The 19,814-nt window shown below is 45.7% G+C and overlaps 1 protein-coding gene across 1 annotated transcript in view; it reads left to right on the top strand.

Moving 5' to 3' along the window:
* LOC115107657 (midasin-like) overlaps positions 1-19,814 on the top strand; it is a 65,988-nt gene that overhangs the window by 7,845 nt on the left and 38,329 nt on the right. The window contains 27 exon segments of the mRNA XM_029631149.2: positions 1,554-1,747; positions 3,198-3,279; positions 3,756-3,851; positions 4,170-4,282; positions 4,820-4,968; positions 5,073-5,133; positions 5,251-5,465; positions 7,954-8,057; positions 8,164-8,308; positions 8,504-8,600; positions 9,030-9,143; positions 9,297-9,444; positions 11,233-11,340; positions 11,482-11,633; positions 12,416-12,594; positions 12,724-12,932; positions 13,156-13,302; positions 13,406-13,547; positions 13,746-13,880; positions 15,902-16,040; positions 16,760-16,898; positions 17,328-17,458; positions 17,648-17,786; positions 17,967-18,096; positions 18,350-18,607; positions 18,809-19,006; positions 19,193-19,401. Coding sequence (XP_029487009.2) covers positions 1,554-1,747; positions 3,198-3,279; positions 3,756-3,851; positions 4,170-4,282; positions 4,820-4,968; positions 5,073-5,133; positions 5,251-5,465; positions 7,954-8,057; positions 8,164-8,308; positions 8,504-8,600; positions 9,030-9,143; positions 9,297-9,444; positions 11,233-11,340; positions 11,482-11,633; positions 12,416-12,594; positions 12,724-12,932; positions 13,156-13,302; positions 13,406-13,547; positions 13,746-13,880; positions 15,902-16,040; positions 16,760-16,898; positions 17,328-17,458; positions 17,648-17,786; positions 17,967-18,096; positions 18,350-18,607; positions 18,809-19,006; positions 19,193-19,401 — 3,933 coding nt within the window.

The following is a 19,814-nucleotide window of genomic DNA, read 5'->3' as shown; positions in this document are numbered from 1 at the left end:
GAGCCCAGCCAACAGCGAGTTGCAGTAATCCAGACGGGAGATGACAAGTGCCTGGATTAGGACCTGCGCCGCTTCCTGTGTGAGGCAGGGTCGTACTCTGCGGATGTTGTAGAGCATGAACCTACAGGAACGGGCCACCGCCTTGATGTTAGTTGAGAACGACAGGGTGTTGTCCAGGATCACGCCAAGGTTCTTAGCGCTCTGGGAGGAGGACACAATGGAGTTGTCAACCGTGATGGCGAGATCATGGAACGGGCAGGCCTTCCCCGGGAGGAAGAGCAGCTCCGTCTTGCCGAGGTTCAGCTTGAGGTGGTGATCCGTCATCCACACTGATATGTCTGCCAGACATGCAGAGATGCGATTCGCCACCTGGTCATCAGAAGGGGGAAAGGAGAAGATTAATTGTGTGTCGTCTGCATAGCAATGATAGGAGAGACCATGTGAGGTTATAACAGAGCCAAGTGACTTGGTGTATAGCGAGAATAGGAGAGGGCCTAGAACAGAGCCCTTGGGGACGCCAGTGGTGAGAGCGCGTGGTGAGGAGACAGATTCTCGCCACGCCACCTGGTAGGAGCGACCTGTCAGGTAGGACGCGATCCAAGCGTGGGCCGCGCCGGAGATGCCCAACTCGGAGAGGGTGGAGAGGAGGATCTGATGGTTCACAGTATCGAAGGCAGCCGATAGGTCTAGAAGGATGAGAGCAGAGGAGAGAGAGTTAGCTTTAGCAGTGCGGAGCGCCTCCGTGATACAGAGAAGAGCAGTCTCAGTTGAATGACTAGTCTTGAAACCTGACTGATTTGGATCAAGAAGGTCATTCTGAGAGAGATAGCGGGAGAGCTGGCCAAGGACGGCACGTTCAAGAGTTTTGTAGAGAAAAGAAAGAAGGGATACTGGTCTGTAGTTGTTGACATCGGAGGGATCGAGTGTAGGTTTTTTCAGAAGGGGTGCAACTCTCGCTCTCTTGAAGACGGAAGGGACGTAGCCAGCGGTCAGGGATGAGTTGATGAGCGAGGTGAGGTAAGGGAGAAGGTCTCCGGAAATGGTCTGGAGAAGAGAGGAGGGGATAGGGTCAAGCGGGCAGGTTGTTGGGCGGCCGGCCGTCACAAGACGCGAGATTTCATCTGGAGAGAGAGGGGAGAAAGAGGTCAGAGCACAGGGTAGGGCAGTGTGAGCAGAACCAGCGGTGTCGTCGACCTTCTTTTCAAAATGGTTGACGAAGTCATCTGCAGAGAGGGAGGAGGGGGGGAGGGGGAGGAGGATTCAGGAGGGAGGAGAAGGTGGCAAAGAGCTTCCTAGGGTTAGAGGCAGATGCTTGGAATTTAGAGTGGTAGAAAGTGGCTTTAGCAGCAGAGACAGAAGAGGAAAATGTAGAGAGGAGGGAGTGAAAGGATGCCAGGTCCGCAGGGAGGCGAGTTTTCCTCCATTTCCGCTCGGCTGCCCGGAGCCCTGTTCTGTGAGCTCGCAATGAGTCGTCATTGGATATAATTTGCAATTGAAACATTGTTTTAATTCTCTTTAAATCTCTCTTTAACTGTTGTTCTTTGCCTGTGCAGGTGCTGGTGAACCGGTACCCTAACCTAACGGTTGTGGTGGAGCGCCTCCTCGACATCTACTGCCAGCTGACTGGAGAGAGGCACCCTGACCCGGTGGCACTGGGCCACACAGACAGTATTCATGCACTAGAGGTGTCTCATCACAGGCTGGAGGACAAGACCACATCCCTGGAGGGGAGGGGACTGTCACTGAGGTAATGGCATGCTATGGCTGCTACCATGTTGTGTTGCTACCATGCTGTGTTGTCATGTGTTGCTGCATTGCTATGTTGTTGTCTTAGGTCTCCCTTTATGTTGTGTTGTCTCTCTTGTTGTGATGTGTGTGTGTTGATCTGTATATATATTGTGTTTATTTTTAATCCCAGGACCCCATCCTCGCAGGAGGCCTTTTGGTAGGCCGTCAGTGTTAATAAGAATTTGTTCTTAACTGACTCCCCTAGTTAAATACAATAAAAATATATGCTCTTATTTTCACCTCCCTCCTTTTATTTACCTTTAGCTTTTCTGTCTCATTTTGTAGCAATGAGCAATTTATTCATGTTCAGTTCTCATGGTTTATCTGATTCCCACCATAGGTGTCTATACACAATATTTTTTCCGCTGCATTGAAAGATGACACTGTCTCTCTGCCAGTATGAACTGGTGATGAACTCATTGTCATGATTCCCTAGCTGCTCAGATCTACAGTAATGGTCAAGCCCCAGATACAGGTAAACCCAGTGGCCACATCCATCCCACCACATGAGTCCCAGAGCAGAGGTGGGTTGTGGGGTTTACATTAGGATCTGCACTGGCCCACTGGGAGATGAAATGACCAGGCAGCTAGCCCTCAGGACTTTAATTAGCTTTCCACTGGGTGCTGCTGCCTGCGCTCGATGGCCCATCGATTGGACCGTTCTTTTCTATAGAGCTGGATCCACAGATGCTAGACATTACACCAGGACAGCCCTTATCATTAGGTAACCAGTTCAGACCTGATCCTCTCGTTTTGTGGAGGCCACTTGTTTTTCACCCATTTGTAAGAGTTCATACTGGGAATACCTGTGTGTACGTGTTGGGCTCAGGGCTTTTCCCTTGGTGTAAAATCAAAATGTGAGCATGTTGTTCCATACGCCGCTGTGGGCCACTTGGATAATTATAATTTTAGAGCTGCATGCATCACTGCAGTTAATGTACATACTGAATGTTGTTTTCATTTGAGTTTGCAACGTAGGTCAGGACAGCCCTATTGGATCAACTGTTTCTCAGCTGAATCTTTTCTCCAATCATTGATGGAAAACTTAACCTGGTCCTAAATCTATATCCTTAAGCCAACTCCTCTGTTTATCATTGCCATATTTATGTAACCCAGGGCTCTTCAACCCTGTTCCTGGAGAGTAACCGTCCTGTAGATTTTCACTCCAACCTTAATCTAGCACACCTGATTCTAATAATATAGTGGTTGATAAAGTGAATCAGGTTAGTTACAACTGTGGTTGGAGTGAAAACCTACAGGAGAGTAGCTCTCCAGGAACAGGGTTGGAGTGGAAACCTACAGGAGGGTAGCTCTCCAGGAACAGGGTTGGAGTGAAAACCTACAGGAGGGTAGCTCTCCAGGAACAGGGTTGGAGAGCCCTTATGTAACCTCTACTCTATATTTTACAGAGACCTGCTGAAATGGTGTGAGAGGATCAGCAGTAACTTTGACAGCACCTCGTCTGCCACCGCTCAACATGTCTTCTTAGAGGTGAGCCTCGAGTCACAGCAGCACAGGCTGTCATTGCAATGTTGTCACCCTCCTGCCATCGTTTACTATGTTAAAGAAGCTTTCGGGCTTGAATTGTTGTTCACCACGGATAATTCTGAACTTGTCTCTTATAACTCTGTGGCTATGTAGAACTGGCAAGGTTAGACTCTGTTAAGGTTATTACCTAATCTATGTTAGGATGGAAAATCCTTTAGCTGTAATAGGGCTCGATGTGTTCAACACTTTTTTCATGGCTCTTTAGGGTTAGCCTCCTGAACCAGAACTGACTGTGGATTGGGTTGGTTGAACAAAGCTAGTTTAGTATGGACTGCGAATAGATTCATTGAGTTAGCACAATCCATATTTGAATGGAAAATCAATGTAGCTGTAACAGTGTCAGAAACTTTTAACAATTTGCCGCCCAAAAAAATAATGCTCTTGTTCACTGTACTGTTTTGCGGCTTTCCCCCCTTTAGGCCCTAGACTGCTTTACAGCTATGCTATCCCGACCAGAGAGGAGATTGTGCATGGCTGAGGTCATCGGGAGCAAGCTCAACATCTCCAAAGAGAAGGTAAGTCCAGCATCACTGGAAATGATGGGCCTCTGCTGACAGTATATCAAAACCAGTTCAGTACTGATGTACAAGTTTGTCATACTTTAGCACATGATGTATGATCTACAGTCTCCTGACATAGAGCTAGTCCCAAATGGCACTCTATTCCCTATATAGGGCACTACTTTTGACCAGAGCCCTTTGAGTGCCATTTGCCACGTGTGCTTTATTGGACTCAGACATGGTGATGGTTGTTGACTGTTGACATGATGGTTGTGTGCATAGAAATCAGAATACATTAATTAATTCTTATTTCTATGGTTGTTTGCCTCTCAGGCTGCACATTTCTGCCAGATGTACCAGCCTGGCATCTCTGTCACAGAGCTGGAGGCCTTGGTGGGCAGAGTGACCCTGGAACGGAAGCAGAACGAAGTGGTCCGCATCTGCAAGTAAGTCAGCGAAACGTGTGACCCTAAATCGAATTAGTTGCCATCTGATGCACCGCAATTTGTTAAAGTCAATTAAGTACCCGGCCACATAAGGGTTAGTAGTCCGATATTTGCCTGGCAGCTGTCGCTTATGGAACACACTGAGTCAGGCTGCCAGCCCTGCCAGTCTGTGCCCGTAACCTGTCTGTTTAGACAATATGGACGTTACTGTCGCTTTGCCAGGCCCAACACTTACCCAGCCAAATAGACTCCCGCTGGTTGATTGAATAAACATTGAATTGATCCCTAACTACACACTTTGATAAACCAGCAAATATTCCAGTCCTCAGCATATGACTAAAATCAAAAACCCTACAGCAGAAAGGCACCTTTGGAAATCTACAATTGGGGGGGAACAAAAAAGTATATTTGTTGATGAATGTATTATTAATAGATATTTTGACCTGGTTTCAAGTACCGTATATGCATGTTGAAATTGTTGTAGGTAAAATTTGAGTAAACGTGTAACCTAACCTGTGTGTATCTCAATGTGCACAGTGAGAAGCAGACATTTGCTGCCACGCGGCCCTCTGCAGTGCTTTTGGAACAGCTAGCAGTGTGTGTTACCCAGGGCGAGCCCATTCTGTTGGTCGGAGAGACGGGCACGGGCAAGACATCCACTGTGCAGTACCTGGCTGGAATCACTGGTGAGACGCAACACTCTGCCAGAAAGCTTCTCTCAGACAACATGGTATAGTGGGTACCCACTAACCAACACCTATGTTCCCCTTCTCTCTCGCTCCCTCTCTAGGACACAGGTTACGGGTGGTGAATATGAACCAGCAGAGTGATACAGCTGACCTGCTAGGAGGGTAAGGGAATTAGTCCTTTTCTTGTATGAACTTACACCTATACCAGCATATTCAGACAGGGATATTACCCTGGCCTGCATTGGTACTGAGTAGGCATATTCTCTTCCCTGATCTAAGGTATAAACCAGTGGACCACAAGCTGATCCTGCTGCCCCTGCGTGAGGCCTTCGAGGACGTGTTCTCCCAGACCTACTCCCGCAAGCAGAACCTGACCTTCCTGGGCCACGTGCAGACCTGCTTCAGGGGCAAGCGATGGCAGGACCTCCTTAAGCTCATGGACCACGTTTGCAAGTCGGCCCTCAGCAAGTCGGAGCTGCAGGAAAAAAACAATGGTACCACCACACTCTTTAGATATTGTTGGCATCCCCAAATGAACCCTATTCCCAAATGGGCGGCATGGTAGCCTAGTGGTTAGAGCGTTGGACTAGTAACCGGAAGGTTGCAAGTTCAAACCCCTGAGCTGACAAGGTACAAATCTGTCGTTCTGCCCCTGAACCCACTGTTCCTAGGCCGTCATTGACAATAAGAATTTGTTCTTAACTGACTTGCCTAGTTAAATAAAGGTTAAAAAAAATATTTAAAAATGGCTTCACAAAGTTTTCATACCCCTTGACTTATTCCACATTTGTGGTGCCAGAATTGATTACATTTTTTAAATAATGTTTTTATCTGCGTACAATACCCCATAGTGACAGTGAAAACATGTTTTTCGAAATGTTAGAACATTATTCACATAAATATTCACACCCCTAAGTCAATACTGTAGAAGCACCTTTGGCAGTGATTACAGTTGTGAATCTTTCTGGGTAAGTCTCAAAGAATTTTCCACAACTGGATTGTACAACATTTGCCCATTTATTCTTTTTAAACTTAATTAAGCTCTGTCAAATTGGTTGTTGATGATTGCTTGACAACCATTTTCAGTTCTTGATTTTTTTTTGTTCTCTAGATTTTCAGGTACAGTTGAAGTTGGAAGTTTACATACACTTAGGTTGGATTCATTAAAACTCGTTTTTCAACCACTCTGCAAATTTCTTGATAACAAACTAGAGTTTTGGCAAGTTGGTTAGGACATCTACTTTGTGCATGACACAAGTCATTTTTCCAACAATTGTTTACAGACAGATTATTTCACTTATTCACTGTATCACAATTCCAGTGGGTCAGAAGTTTACATACACTAAATTGACTGTGCCTTGAAACAGCTTGGAAAATTCCATAAAATGATGTCATGGCTTTAGAAACTTCTGATAGGCCAATTGACATCATTTGAGTCAATTGGAGGTGTACCTGTGGGTATTTCAAGGCCTACCTTCAAACCAGTGCATCTTTGCTTGACATCATGGGAAAAGCAATCAGCCAAGACCTCAGAAACAAAATTGTAGACTTCCACAAGTCTGGTTCATCCTTGGGAGCAATTTCCAAATGCCTGAAAGTACCACATTCATCTGTACAAACAATAGTATGGAAGTATAAACACCATGGGACCACGCAGCCGTCATACGGCTCAGGAAGGAGACGCGTTCTGCCTCCTGGAGATGAACGTACTTTGGTGTGAAAAGTGCAAATCAATCCCAGAACAACAGCAAAGGACCTTGTGAAGATGCTGGTAGAAACGGGTACAAAAGTAACCTGATAGGCCGCTCAGCAAGGAAGAAGCCGCTGCTCCAAAACCGCCATAAAAAAGCCAGACTACAGTTTGCAACTGCACATGGGGACAAAGATCGTACTTTTTGGAGGAATGTCTTCTGGTCTGATGAAACAAAAATAGAACTGTTGGCCATAATGACCTTCGTTATGTTTGGAGGAAAAAGAGGGAGGCTTGCAACCTGACTGGGAATGTGATGAAATAAATCATCTCTTTCACATTCTTAAAATAAAGTGGTGATCCTAACTGACCTAAGACAGGGAATTTGTACTAGAATTAAATGTCAGGAATTGTGAAACACTGAGTTTAAATATATTTGGCTAAGGTGTATGTAAACCTCCGACTTCAACTGTATATTTTAAGTCAAAACTAAGTCGGCCACTGAGGAACATTCACTGTCTTCTTGGTAAGCAACTCCAGAGTAGATTTGGCCTTGTATTTTAGGTTATTGTCCTTATTTCGTGCCTTGTTGCACACAGGAGGCATGTTTTGAATATTTTTATTCTGTGCAGGCTTCCTTCTTTTCACTCTGTTAATTAGGTTAGTTTTGTGGAGTAACTACAATGTTGTTGATCCATCCTCAGTTTTCTCCTATCGCTGCCATTAAATTCTGGATTTGGCCTCATGGTGAAATCCCTGAGCGGTTTCCTTCCTCTCCGGCAACTGAGCTAGGAAGGACGGCTGTATCTTTGTAGTGACCGGGTGTTTTGATACACCTTCCAAAGTGTAATAACTTCAAGTTCAAAGTGCTTTTTAAAAAACAGTTGCCCTTCTTTAAAACCTCCATGGTCTTTGTGGTCGAATCTGTGCTTGAAATTCACTGCTTGACAGAGGGACCTTACAGATAATTGAATATGTGAGGTACAAAGATGAGGTAGTCATTCAAAAATCATGTTAAACACTATTATTGCATACAGAGTACATGAACTTTAATTAATTTTAAATCCAGACTGTAACATAACTGAATGTGGAAACAATCAAGGGGTGTGAATACTTTTGGAAGGCACTGTAGTGCATCATATAGATAATAGTGTTGCCATTTGGAAAACAACCAAAAGAAGTACCTTCATTCCTTCTTGTCTTGAATAGCTTACTCCTACTCTCACTGTGACAGAAATATGAGTGTTGCCTTAGGCTGTTCTCAGTCTATTTTTGTGTGCTGGTTTCCCCAGCCGCCTTGCTGCAGGAGCAGTGGGAAACCCTGGCCGTGAGGCTGGCTCAGACACAGCAGCAGATCAGAGCCTGTGAGACCGCACTGGTCTTTGCCTTTGTAGAGGTAAAGGTTTACCTAAATTGTCTCTCTCTCACACACACACACACACACTACATATCCCTGTTGACCACCAACCTGCTGTGATTTTAAACTGTGTGTGTCTCTACAGGGGACACTGGCCCAGGCGGTGAAGAAGGGAGAGTGGATCCTGCTGGATGAGATGAACCTGGCTGCAGCAGAGACTCTGGAGTGTCTGAGTGGCCTGCTGGAAGGCACCGCCGGCTCTCTGGTGCTGCTGGACCGCGGAGACACTGGTGAGGCGCCCACTGCTCTCCATAGCATGTTATGACATGTTATAACACTTTATATCACTGTTGCATTACATGTAATAAATTGCATATTGTTATTGTCATGGCTTTGGTCATAAAGGTATTAACTGATTATGACCTTGGAAATATGATCACTTTGATGCTGCTACTGGAATTAAATGTTGTTGTTTTTTTGTACAGAGCCCCTGGTTCGCCATCCAGACTTCCGCCTCTTTGCCTGCATGAACCCAGCGACTGACGTGGGGAAGAGGAACCTGCCCCTGGGCATTCGGAACAGGTTAGAACATGGGCTGAGCTGGCCTGGAGTTTGACTGAAATGTCTTTAACTTATGAGCATACTGGCAAACCTACTACCTTATCAGGATCTGGCAGCCCAACTAGCTGTTCGGGATCTGGCGGCCCAACTAGCTGTTCGGGATCTGGCGGCCCAACTAGCTGTTCGGGATCTGGCGGCCCAACTAGCTGTTCGGGATCTGGCGGCCCAACTAGCTGTTCGGGATCGGGCCCAACTAGCTGTTCGGGATCGGCCCAACTAGCTGTTCGGGATCTGGCGGCCCAACTAGCTGTTCGGGATCTGGCGGCCCAACTAGCTGTTCGGGATCTGGCGGCCCAACTAGCTGTTCGGGATCTGGCGGCCCAACTAGCTGTTCGGGATCTGGCGGCCCAACTAGCTGTGGTTTGACATGCTGCTCTCTTTCTTTCCCAGGTTCACTGAGCTGTATGTGGAGGAGCTGGAGAATGAGGGAGACCTGCGCATCCTGGTGTCTGACTACCTGAAAGGCCTGAACCCCAATAAGAACGTCATCAACGGGATTATAAGGTCAGGGGTCAGATTACATACTGTCCTCTGTCATATGCATCACGTGGCTCATCAAGTTTCCACAAAGTCACGTTGAATGTCATGTCATATTGATTGCTGATTTGATTGATTAATTTATATATTTTAATAAAAAATATGTATTTGTTGCTGCAGCTTTTACCTGACGGTGCGTAAGGAGGCTACCTCCAAACTGGTGGACGGGACTGGACACCATCCCCACTACAGCCTGCGTACCCTCTGCAGGGCACTGAAGTATGTGGCAGCCAACCCCTGCTACAGCGTCCAGCGCTCTCTCTACGAGGTAGGAGGCCAGAGCTCTCCCAGCATTGATTTCGACATCCTTTATATTGACTAAATAAGCATACAGTGCATTCGGAAATTATTCAGGCCCCTTGACTTTTTCCACATTTTGTTACGTTACAGCTTTATTCTCAAATTGATTAAAAAAAAAACATCTCATCAATCTACACACAATACCCATAATGGCAAAACAAAAACAGATTTTTATTTATTTTTGCTAATTTATTCAAAATAAACAACAGAAGTACCTTATTTACACAAGTATTCAGGCCCTTTGCTATGAGACTCTTAAATTGAGCTCAGGTGCATCCTTTTTCCATTGATCATCCTTGAGGTGTTTCTACAACTTGATTGGAGTCCACCTGTGGCAAATTCAATTGATTGGACATCATTTGGGAAGGCACACGCCTGTCTATATAAGGTCACACAGTTGGCTATGCATGTCAGAGCAAAAACCAAGTCATGATGTTGAAGTCATTGTCCGTAGAGCTCCGAGACAGGATTGTGTCAAAGCACCGATCTGGGGAAGGGTACCAAAACATTTCTGCAGCATTTAAGGTCCCCAAGAGCACAGTGGCCTCCATTCTTAAATGGAAGAAGTTTGGAACCACCAAGACTCTCCCTAGAGCTGGCTGCCTGGCAAAACTGAGTAATTGGAGGAGAAGGGCCTTGGTCAGGGATGTGACAAAGAACCCAATGGTCACTTGGACAGAGCTCCAGAGTTCCTCTGTGGAGATGGTTGCCCTTCCGGAAAGTTCTCCCATCTCTGCAACACTTCACCAATCAGGCCTTTATGGTAGAGTGGCCATACATAAGCCACTCCTCAGTAAAAGTCACATGACAGCCTGCTTGGAGTTTGCCAAAAGGTAACTAAAGGACTCTCAGACCATGAGAAACAAGATTCTATGGTCTGATGAAACCAAGATTGAACTCTTTGGCCTGAATGCCAAGCATCACATCTGGAGGAAATGTGGCACCATCTCTACGGTGAAGCATGGTGGTGGCAGCATCATGTTGTGGGGAGGTTTTTCAGCGGCAGGGACTGGGAGACTAGTCAGGATTGAGAGAAAGATGAACATGGCAAAGTACACAGAGATCCTTAATGAAAACCTGCTCCAGAGTGCTCAGGACCTCAGACTGGGGTGGAGGTTCACGTTCCAACAGGACAACGACCCTCAGCACACAGCCAAGACAACGCAGGTGTGACATCTGGACAAGTCTCTGAATGTCCTTGAGTGGCCCAGCCAGAGCCCGGACTTGAACCAGATCAAACATTTCTTGAGAGACCTGAAAATAGCTGTACAGCTATGCTGCTCATCAAACCTGACAGCGCTTGAGAGGATCTGCAGGGAAGAATGGGAGAAACTCCCCAAATGCAGGTGTGCAAAGCTTGTAGCGTCATATCAATGATGATTCAAGGATGTAATCGCTGCCAAAGGTGCTTCAACAAAGTAAAGGGTCTGAATACTAAAGTAAAGGCTAAAGGGTCTGAATACTAAAGTAAAGGGTCTGAATACTTATGTTGATGTGATTTTTATTATTTTTTATTATGCATTTGCAAAAAATTCTAAACCAGTTTTTGGCTTGTCTGTATAGGTTATTGTGTGTAGATTGATGGGGGAATATTTAATCCAATTTAGAATAAGGCTGTCATGTTAAAAAAAAATGTGGAAAAAGTCGGGGTCTGAATAGTTTCCTGAATGCACTGTATATTGATATCCTTAGTAACTTCATTGATTGGAAAATGGGTTCAGATGTGACCTGATTCTCCATCGGTCTCTTTTTCCAGGGCTTCTGTTTGAGTTTCCTTACCCAGCTGGACCGCAGCTCCCATCCAATGGTCCAGAAACTGGTGTGTCAATACATCATGGGGGGAAACATCAAGTGTCTGAAGCAGGTAATACTGCAGGCCTGTAATATGACTTTATTGATTCCATATTTGTATTAATTGACATCGATGGATAATTAAGAAGAAGCTTAATAATTCCTCAATATGAGATTCCTCAGTAGACATGGTTCTCCCTGTGTTTCCCCACAGCCCATCCCGGAGCCCACAGGGCGGCCCTGCATTCAGATGGAGGGCTACTGGGTATCCCAGGGGGAGATGGAGCCGGCTCTGGACCCCAGCTACATCCTCACCACCTCCGTCAAGCTTAACCTGCGTGACCTGGCCAGGGTGGTGTCTGCTGGGTAGGAAAACTGAGCTCCCCTTTCTGCTGTCCTCCGTCCCCCTGGATCTATTAGTCAACATAGTCAATACCTGTGGTACAGTCCTAGTAGCCACTGTCTGTTGTATCGTCAACCTGTTGCTGGCACAATGAGCATCACATGAGTTGTATTGGCTAATATTGGTTGTGTCATCACTGCTGCCATAAAGATGACATGACTTTCCCAAGTTGCTGCTGCAGTTGTCGTGGTGGAGAGTAGTTGCCATGACCTCACCACAGGTCAATCGTTCCCAGTGCTCAATTGTTTCTCTGCCCTTCATTACGAGGTTAATTTAGTCTTATCTGGACACATGGGCTGTGTCCCAAATGGCACCCTATTCCCTACACAGTGCACTAATCCCTAGGCTCTGGTCAGAATTTGTGCACTAGGGAATAGGGTGCCATTAGGGATGCATACATGACCTCCACACTTCAGTCCAAGGAAAATCAATTGCACAATTGAAACACAGCTAAAAACAGACACTACCCAATTCTACACGACCTCACCACAGGTCAATTCTACACGACCTCACCACAGGTCAGTCGTCCCCAGTAAGTACTTGGTTGTTTCTCTGCCCTTCTTCTCTGGACACAGTCAGCGTCCCAAATGGCACCCTAGTAGTGCACTAGGGAAAGGGTGCCATTTGGGACAAATCCATGACCTCTACACTTGAGGTCAGCCAATTCCTCTTCCACTAAGTGCACATTGAAACACAGACACGAACCGGCTCTACTAGAAATATTTAATATTTGTTTGTTCTTCAGGAGCCACCCCGTCCTGATCCAAGGAGAGACCTCGGTGGGAAAGACCAGCCTGGTCAGGTGGATAGCAGCGGCCACGGGGAACCAGTGTGTCAGGATCAACAACCACGAGCACACAGACATCCAGGAGTACATCGGCTGCTACTCTTCTGACGGCAAGGGCAAGCTGATCTTCAAAGAGGGTACAGCCAGTTCTACACTGTAGCCCTGCAGTCAGTGTCTCACACAGACTGTTCTGTTCATGATCACGGTGTAATGTCTTTGTTTTGTGTGTGTGCCTCTGCGTGTGTGTCTGTATGTTTCCCCTGTAGGCGTTCTGATTGACGCCATGAGGAAAGGATACTGGATTATTCTGGATGAGTTGAACTTGGCCCCTACTGACGTCCTGGAGGCCCTCAACAGACTGCTGGACGACAACAGGGAGCTGTTTGTCGCAGAGACACAGGAAGTGATCAAAGCGCACCCCCGATTCATGCTGTTTGCTACCCAGAATCCTCCTGGTCTCTACGGAGGCAGAAAGGTACGTGTGACTCGGGCCATAGTGGGTTATTAGGATTATATTGGGATAGTGTAGATTGGTTATTTCACAGCCATAAATAGTGCAAGACAAGCAAGCACACATTTTCTACGCTCATTGAGTACCATGGGATCTGTTCCTTCGGGCACAGGAATTAGGATGGTGATGAAAGTGTAGTTTGGTAGACCAGGTCTCAGCGAGTGCAATATAATTTCTCTCCCCTCAGGTGCTGTCCAGGGCCTTCAGGAATCGTTTTGTGGAGCTTCACTTTGACGAGTTGCCTAGTGATGAGCTAGAGACCATCCTCTGCCAGAGATGTAGTCTTCCTCCATCCTACTGCTCCAAGCTGGTCAAAGTCATGCAGGATCTCCAGGTGACAGTCTCATATTTAATATGCTTTCATATGTTAACTCATTGCCATTGGCAATAAGGTAATGGTGTGTTCTAATTTTATAACTCACTGTGTGTGTGTGTAGTCTCTTCGCAGGGGATCTACAGTGTTTGCTGGGAAACATGGCTTCATCACCCTGAGAGATCTCTTCCGCTGGGCTGACCGCTATCGGCTGGAGGAGCAGACAGATGCCTCCCGCGATTGGCTGCAGCATTTGGCTGATGACGGTAAGGCCCAATAGGATCACAGCAGCAATTTTGTCCCATCTTATAGGACAAACTATCATCTGCTTTTGTCTCTATTGCTTTCTGTCTGTTGTTTTTCAGTGTGACTTATGTGTGAAATCATGTTCTACTTCACTTCAATGGTAATGTCTTTTCACCTAAGTATTTAGGATTGTTGAAGTGTGTGTGTGTGTGTCTCAGGGTTCATGCTGCTGGCTGGGCGGGTCAGGAAGCCAGAGGAGGCCTCCACTATCCAGTCCATCCTGGAGAAACACTTCAAGAGGACGGTGAACTCTGACACCCTGTTCTCAGAGCAACAACTCACCACACAGTTTAGTAAGTAGAGCCTGGTTCTCTCTCTCTCACACACACACACACACCAACATGCCCTTTTGCCCCGGACCCAACTGTGTGCATGACCCTGCTCACTCACAAACAGTTCATATTGGGGGAGTGTGTCAACAATACAGGAAAGCACTTCTGTGACTACAACTGTTCTGTCACAATACAGAATGTGGAATGATGAATGTGGTATGGAGAATGTTCAACATGAATGTGGTATGGAGAATGTTCAATATGAATGTGGTATGGAGAATGTTCAATATGAACGTGGTATGGAGAATGTTCAATATGAATGTGGAATGGAGCATGTTCAATATGAACGTGGTATGGAGAATGTTCAATATGAATGTGGAATGGAGCATGTTCAATATGAATGTGAAATGGAGCATGTTCCACATGAATGTGGTATGGAGCATGTTCAACATGAATGTGGAATGGAGAATGTTCAACATGAATGTGGAATGGAGAATGTTAAATATGAATGTGGTATGGAGAATATTCAATATGAATGTGGTATGGAGAATGTTCAATATGAATGTGGTATGGAGAATGTTCCAGATGAATGTGGTATGGAGAATGTTCCAGATAAATGTGGTATGGAGAATGTTCCAGATGAATGTGGTATGGAGAATGTTCCAGATGAATGTGGTATGGAGAATGTTCCAGATGAATGTGGTATGGAGAATGTTCCAGATGAATGTGGTATGGAGAATGTTCCAGATGAATGTGGAATGGCAAATGTTCCAGATGAATGTGGAATGGAGAATGTTCAACATGAATGTGGTATGGAGAATGTTCAACATGAATGTGGTATGGAGAATGTTCAACATGAATGTGGTATGGAGAATGTTCAATATGAATGTGGAATGGAGAATGTTCAATATGAATGTGGTATGGAGAATGTTCAAGATGAATGTGGTATGGAGAATGATGAATGTGGAATGGAGAATGTGGTATGGAGAATGTTCAAGATGAATGTGGTATGGAGAATGATGAATGTGGTATGGAGAATGATGAATGTGGAATGGAGAATGTTCAATATGAATGTGGTATGGAGAATGTTCAAGATGAATGTGGTATGGAGAATAATGAATGTGGTATGGTGAATGTTCCAGATGAATGTGGTATTGCGAATGTGAATGTGGAATGGAGAATGTTCAAGATGAATGTGGTATGGAGAATGTTCAATATATGAATGTGGAATGGAGAATGTTCAATATGAATGTGGTATGGCGAATGTTCAAGATGAATGGAGAATGTTCAATATGAATGTGGTATGGCGAATGTTCAAGATGAATGGAGAATGTTCAATATGAATGTGGTATGGTGAATGTTCCAGATGAATGTGGTATTGAGAATGTTCAATGTGAATGTTCAAGATGAATGGAGAATGTTCAATATGAATGTGGTATGGAGAATAATGAATGTGGTATGGAGAATGTTCAATATGAATGTGGTATGGAGAATGTTCAATATGAATGTGGTATGAAGAATGTTCAATATGAATGTGGTATGGAGAATGATGAATGATGAATGTGGTATGGAGAATGTTCAAGATGAATGTGGAATGGAGAATGATGAATGTGGTATGGAGAATGTTCAAGATGAATGTGGAATGTATAAGAGCGTCTGCTAAATGACTTAAATGTAAATGTAAATGAATGGAGAATGATGAATGTGGTATGGAGAATGTTCATTGTGAATATGGTGTCTTATAAGGGCATGTAGGGAATGGGAGAAACCTCACAACTCTTGGCTGCACATACATAAATATGTACTTTAGCTGTTGAGACAACAAGGTACAGTGTATCACACTATTCCCCATTATGTGGGGTCAATGGAGTGTGAACATGAATATTGAGTGTGAAGTGGATGGATTGTCCGTCATGTAGTGTTGTTCTGGAATGATACCACCTCCCTTTGTAACATACTTATCTGCTAATGACTTTGAAGTTTATTAGGCTATTTGTATTGGCCAGTGTGTCAGAGTTAATCTGGTTTATTGTGAATGGCAGGTCCGTTCGTGGACAGCTTCGCGGGCATGCCTGAGGAGTTCCGTCACGTGGTGTGGACGCGGGGGATGAGGAGACTGGCCGTGCTGGTGGGACGGGCCCTGCATTTCGGGGAGTCTGTTCTATTGGTGGGAGACACTGGGTAGGATTTATCCTAAGTTCCTGATTGTGGAAATCTCTCCAATTGTCAATTAAATCTGTAAAGCGAGCAGTAGGTGAAGTGAATGGGTTAGTACGTACTACAGAAAGACAAAGCTCTCCTAACTGTCCACTTCTTGAAGCCAATACAGTAACGTAGTGGTTCCCAAACTGTGGGGCACGCCCCCTGGGGGGAACTCAGTCTGGCGTTCAACTTACTCTTGAAAGTTGTAATAGTAGACAGCACAAGGTGCAATTTTAAGTATAAAAGTATAATGCACAAGGGGCGATTTTGAAATTGAGTATTGCAGCATAAGTTTTCCTATTGTCATGTCAGTCATTGCAGACCTTAGAGAGCTATTTAGCTCTAACTTGTCAGAAAAATGTCTTGATCAGTGTGTCAGCTAACATTTTATAGCTAGGTTGTTTAGCCCGTAGATTTTGTAGATGTTCGAGTCACTCAAATCAAATTAGACATGACAAAATGTATGGAATTGCAGGAAATAAGCTGTAAACCTGCTAAATGTTATCTCCGCCATCAAGAGGGGTGTGAACAGTTTGTGTCATGAACAGTGCTTGTGCCCATGGAAGTAGATGTGCGCCCGGAGTGGGGCGTGGGATTTTCCCCAATGCTGGAAGAGGAGGCCTGAATAAAAAAGTTTGGGAACCCCTGCACTAACGTACTAGCCAAAACCCGCAGAACATACTTTCTCCTCCCCCCAGGTGTGGTAAGACCACCATCTGCCAGCTGTTTGCTGCGCTGGCCGGACAGAAGTTCTTCTCCCTCAACTGTCACCTGCACATGGAGACTTCTGACTTCCTGGGGGGCCTGCGTCCTGTCAGACATACTGGGACACACCAGGTAGGTACTACACCGTTAATGGTCACAATTTAAATGAACTGTAAATTATGAACCCTCTTTTTTTTAAAATCTTTTTTTTAACCTTTAGGCAAGTCAGTTAAGAACAAATTCTTATTTTCAATGACTACCTAGAAACAGTGGGTTAACTGCCTTGTTCAGGGGCAGAACGACAGATTTTTACCATGTCAGCTCGGGGATTCGATCTTGCAACCTTTCAGTTACTAGTCCAACGCTCTAACCACTGGGATACCTGCCGCCCCTAAACCCTCATAAACCCCTTATAAGGCATTAAGGTTCTCCATCATTTTAAAACTCACAGTAATTGAGTAAAATAAAAAATGCTTAAAGTAAAATGATATTTTAGTATATGATACAGATGGCCAGTCCCACTGACCCCTCTCCCCCCCCCGCCTTTGTGTGTTGGTACAGGCGGATGCTGAGGACGGCAGGTTGTTTGAGTGGCACGACGGGCCCCTAGTCCTGGCCATGAGAGAGGGGGGGGTGTTCCTCATGGACGAGATCTCCCTGGCTGACGACTCTGTGCTGGAGAGACTCAACAGGTACACACACTCTGACTATGTTCTAATATCCCCACTAGTGTACTGCTTAGAATCCCTGCCCAATACATCACTTCATTCTGAATGGTATACTAGTGTGGATATGGTAATAGAGCCGCTTTCTCACAATAGTTAGCGTATAACACTTCATTAGATATCGTTGACCTGTGACCCTGCTCTGATTTGGTTCAGTGTCCTAGAGACAGAGAAGTCTCTGGTGTTGGCAGAGAAAGGAAGTGGAGATGACGATGACGTGGAGCTGATCACAGCAGAGCAGAACTTCCGCCTGGTTGCCACCATGAACCCTGGAGGAGACTTCGGCAAGAAAGAGGTAAACCATTTCAACAGATGAACCAGCAGGGCCAGAGTCTAAACCGGCACCTAAAACTACATCCTATTCTATTTCTGCCTCTGGAGGGGACATACAGGGCCACAGCCACTTCTGTTTGTTATGTAGATGATCAGTCCAACTTGTTAACATTTCTCTCTCTGTGTGTGTGTGTGTGTCCAGCTTTCTCCTGCGCTGAGGAACAGGTTCACAGAGATCTGGTGCCCTCAGAGTAACAGCCGCTGTGACCTGGTGCAGATCATCCAGCACAACCTGAGGACCAGCCTCTCATTGGATGACAATGACCACCAAGGTACTCCTCTCCTCCACACACCACAGACAGAACACATCTCCTCATCTAGGAGTAGCATTTGATAGGCTAGAATAGTCTCCCTACCTGTACATATCTCATTTGAGTGTAAATCTCTTCAGTTTTTGTTGTTCTTAGTCTCAAATGTGTTCAAATGTGTACACATCGTACCTCACTGTATTATTACGTTCATCCATTTCTATTGTACTTCCTTGTTGTAGCTATCTCTCAGTATGACCTTTGACCCCCAACCCAGGAAGAGACATTGCCGAGCTCATGCTGGACTTTATTGACTGGCTGACCAACCAGGACTTTGGGCTGCGCTGCGTGGTCAGCGTCAGGGACATCCTGTCCTGGGTCAACTTCCTCAACCTGGTGTGTGAGCGTGACGCCGACGGCTTCATGACCATGGGGGACGAGGGTGAGGAGGAGGCTGAGTGGGACCTCCGGCTGGACACGGTCACTGCCTTCATCCACGCCGCGTGCCTGGTCTACGTGGACGCCATCGGCTCAGGTCAGACACCGGGACACTAGGTCACAGTACACTGCTTGTTGTTGATAGTGATGTGGAAATACACCGCAGATGTTCTGGTGCTTTCGTAAGGACACCAAACTCCTAAGTTGTGCATGTGTAGGATGCTTCATGATGCTTAGTAGGCCTCAGTGCTACAATCACATGATCTCACGTCATTTTCTCCTTCTTGGGATGTCACAGGGACAACAGTATCTGCTGCGGAGAACGCCCTGGTGGCGCGCAGGGCCTGTCTGAGATTCCTGCATACCAAGCTGGGTGGGATCACCAAGCTGGACCAGGAGATGCTAGATGCACTGAGGGTCTATGACACCAGCCTGCTCAGGGAGCCCCAGTGGGGGGATGACTTTTTTGGCATCGACCCCTTCTACATCTCCTCAGGTGGGGACACTTTGATCCTAGATTAGAGCATGAAGCATCCCAAATGATCATTGGACCCTGGTCAAAGATAGTGCACTATATAAGGAATAGGGTGCCATTAAGAACCCAACCCTAGACTAGAGCATGTTGTTTATAATGGATCTGTTTTTGTAAAAATGGTACTGAATGTTTCCTGTGTTCTGCCAGGCCCGGAGAGTGAGAGCAGGAGCCTGACGGACTATGCCCTAGCAGCAGGCACCACAGCAGTTAACGCCCAGAGGCTCCTGAGGGCCCTGAAGCTGCAGAGACCTGTGCTGCTGGAGGGCTCCCCTGGCGTGGGCAAGACCAGCCTGGTGGCCGCCCTGGCAAAGGCTTCAGGGAACCACCTCGTCAGGATCAACCTCTCGGAGCAGACTGTAAGAAACTTTTCAAACTTTCACTGGGGCTCTTTACTATGATAATGCAAATGTTGAATGTTATTGCCTGGATTACTATTTATTTGCATGTGTACACCTCGGGAGGTTGGTGGCATCTTAATTGGGGAGGACGGGCTTGTGGTAATGGCTGGAGCATGATAGGTGGAATGATATCAAACACATGGTTTGATGCCACTCTATTTCCAGCCATTATTATGAGCCGTCCTCCCCTCCGCAACTCTCCACTGGTGAATACTATGTTGTATTGTTACATAATGTCTGAACTTTTTAAACTATACTGAACCAAAATATAAATGCAACATGTAGAGTGTTGTTTCATGACCTGAAGTAAAAGATCCCAGAAAATGTTCCATATAAACAAACCATTTATTTCTCTCAGATTTTGTGTACAC

The sequence above is a fragment of the Oncorhynchus nerka genome, linkage group LG24 (assembly GCF_034236695.1).
Source record: "Oncorhynchus nerka isolate Pitt River linkage group LG24, Oner_Uvic_2.0, whole genome shotgun sequence".
Lineage (NCBI taxonomy): Eukaryota > Metazoa > Chordata > Actinopteri > Salmoniformes > Salmonidae > Oncorhynchus > Oncorhynchus nerka.
This window is presented reverse-complemented; position numbering and strand designations above follow the sequence as displayed.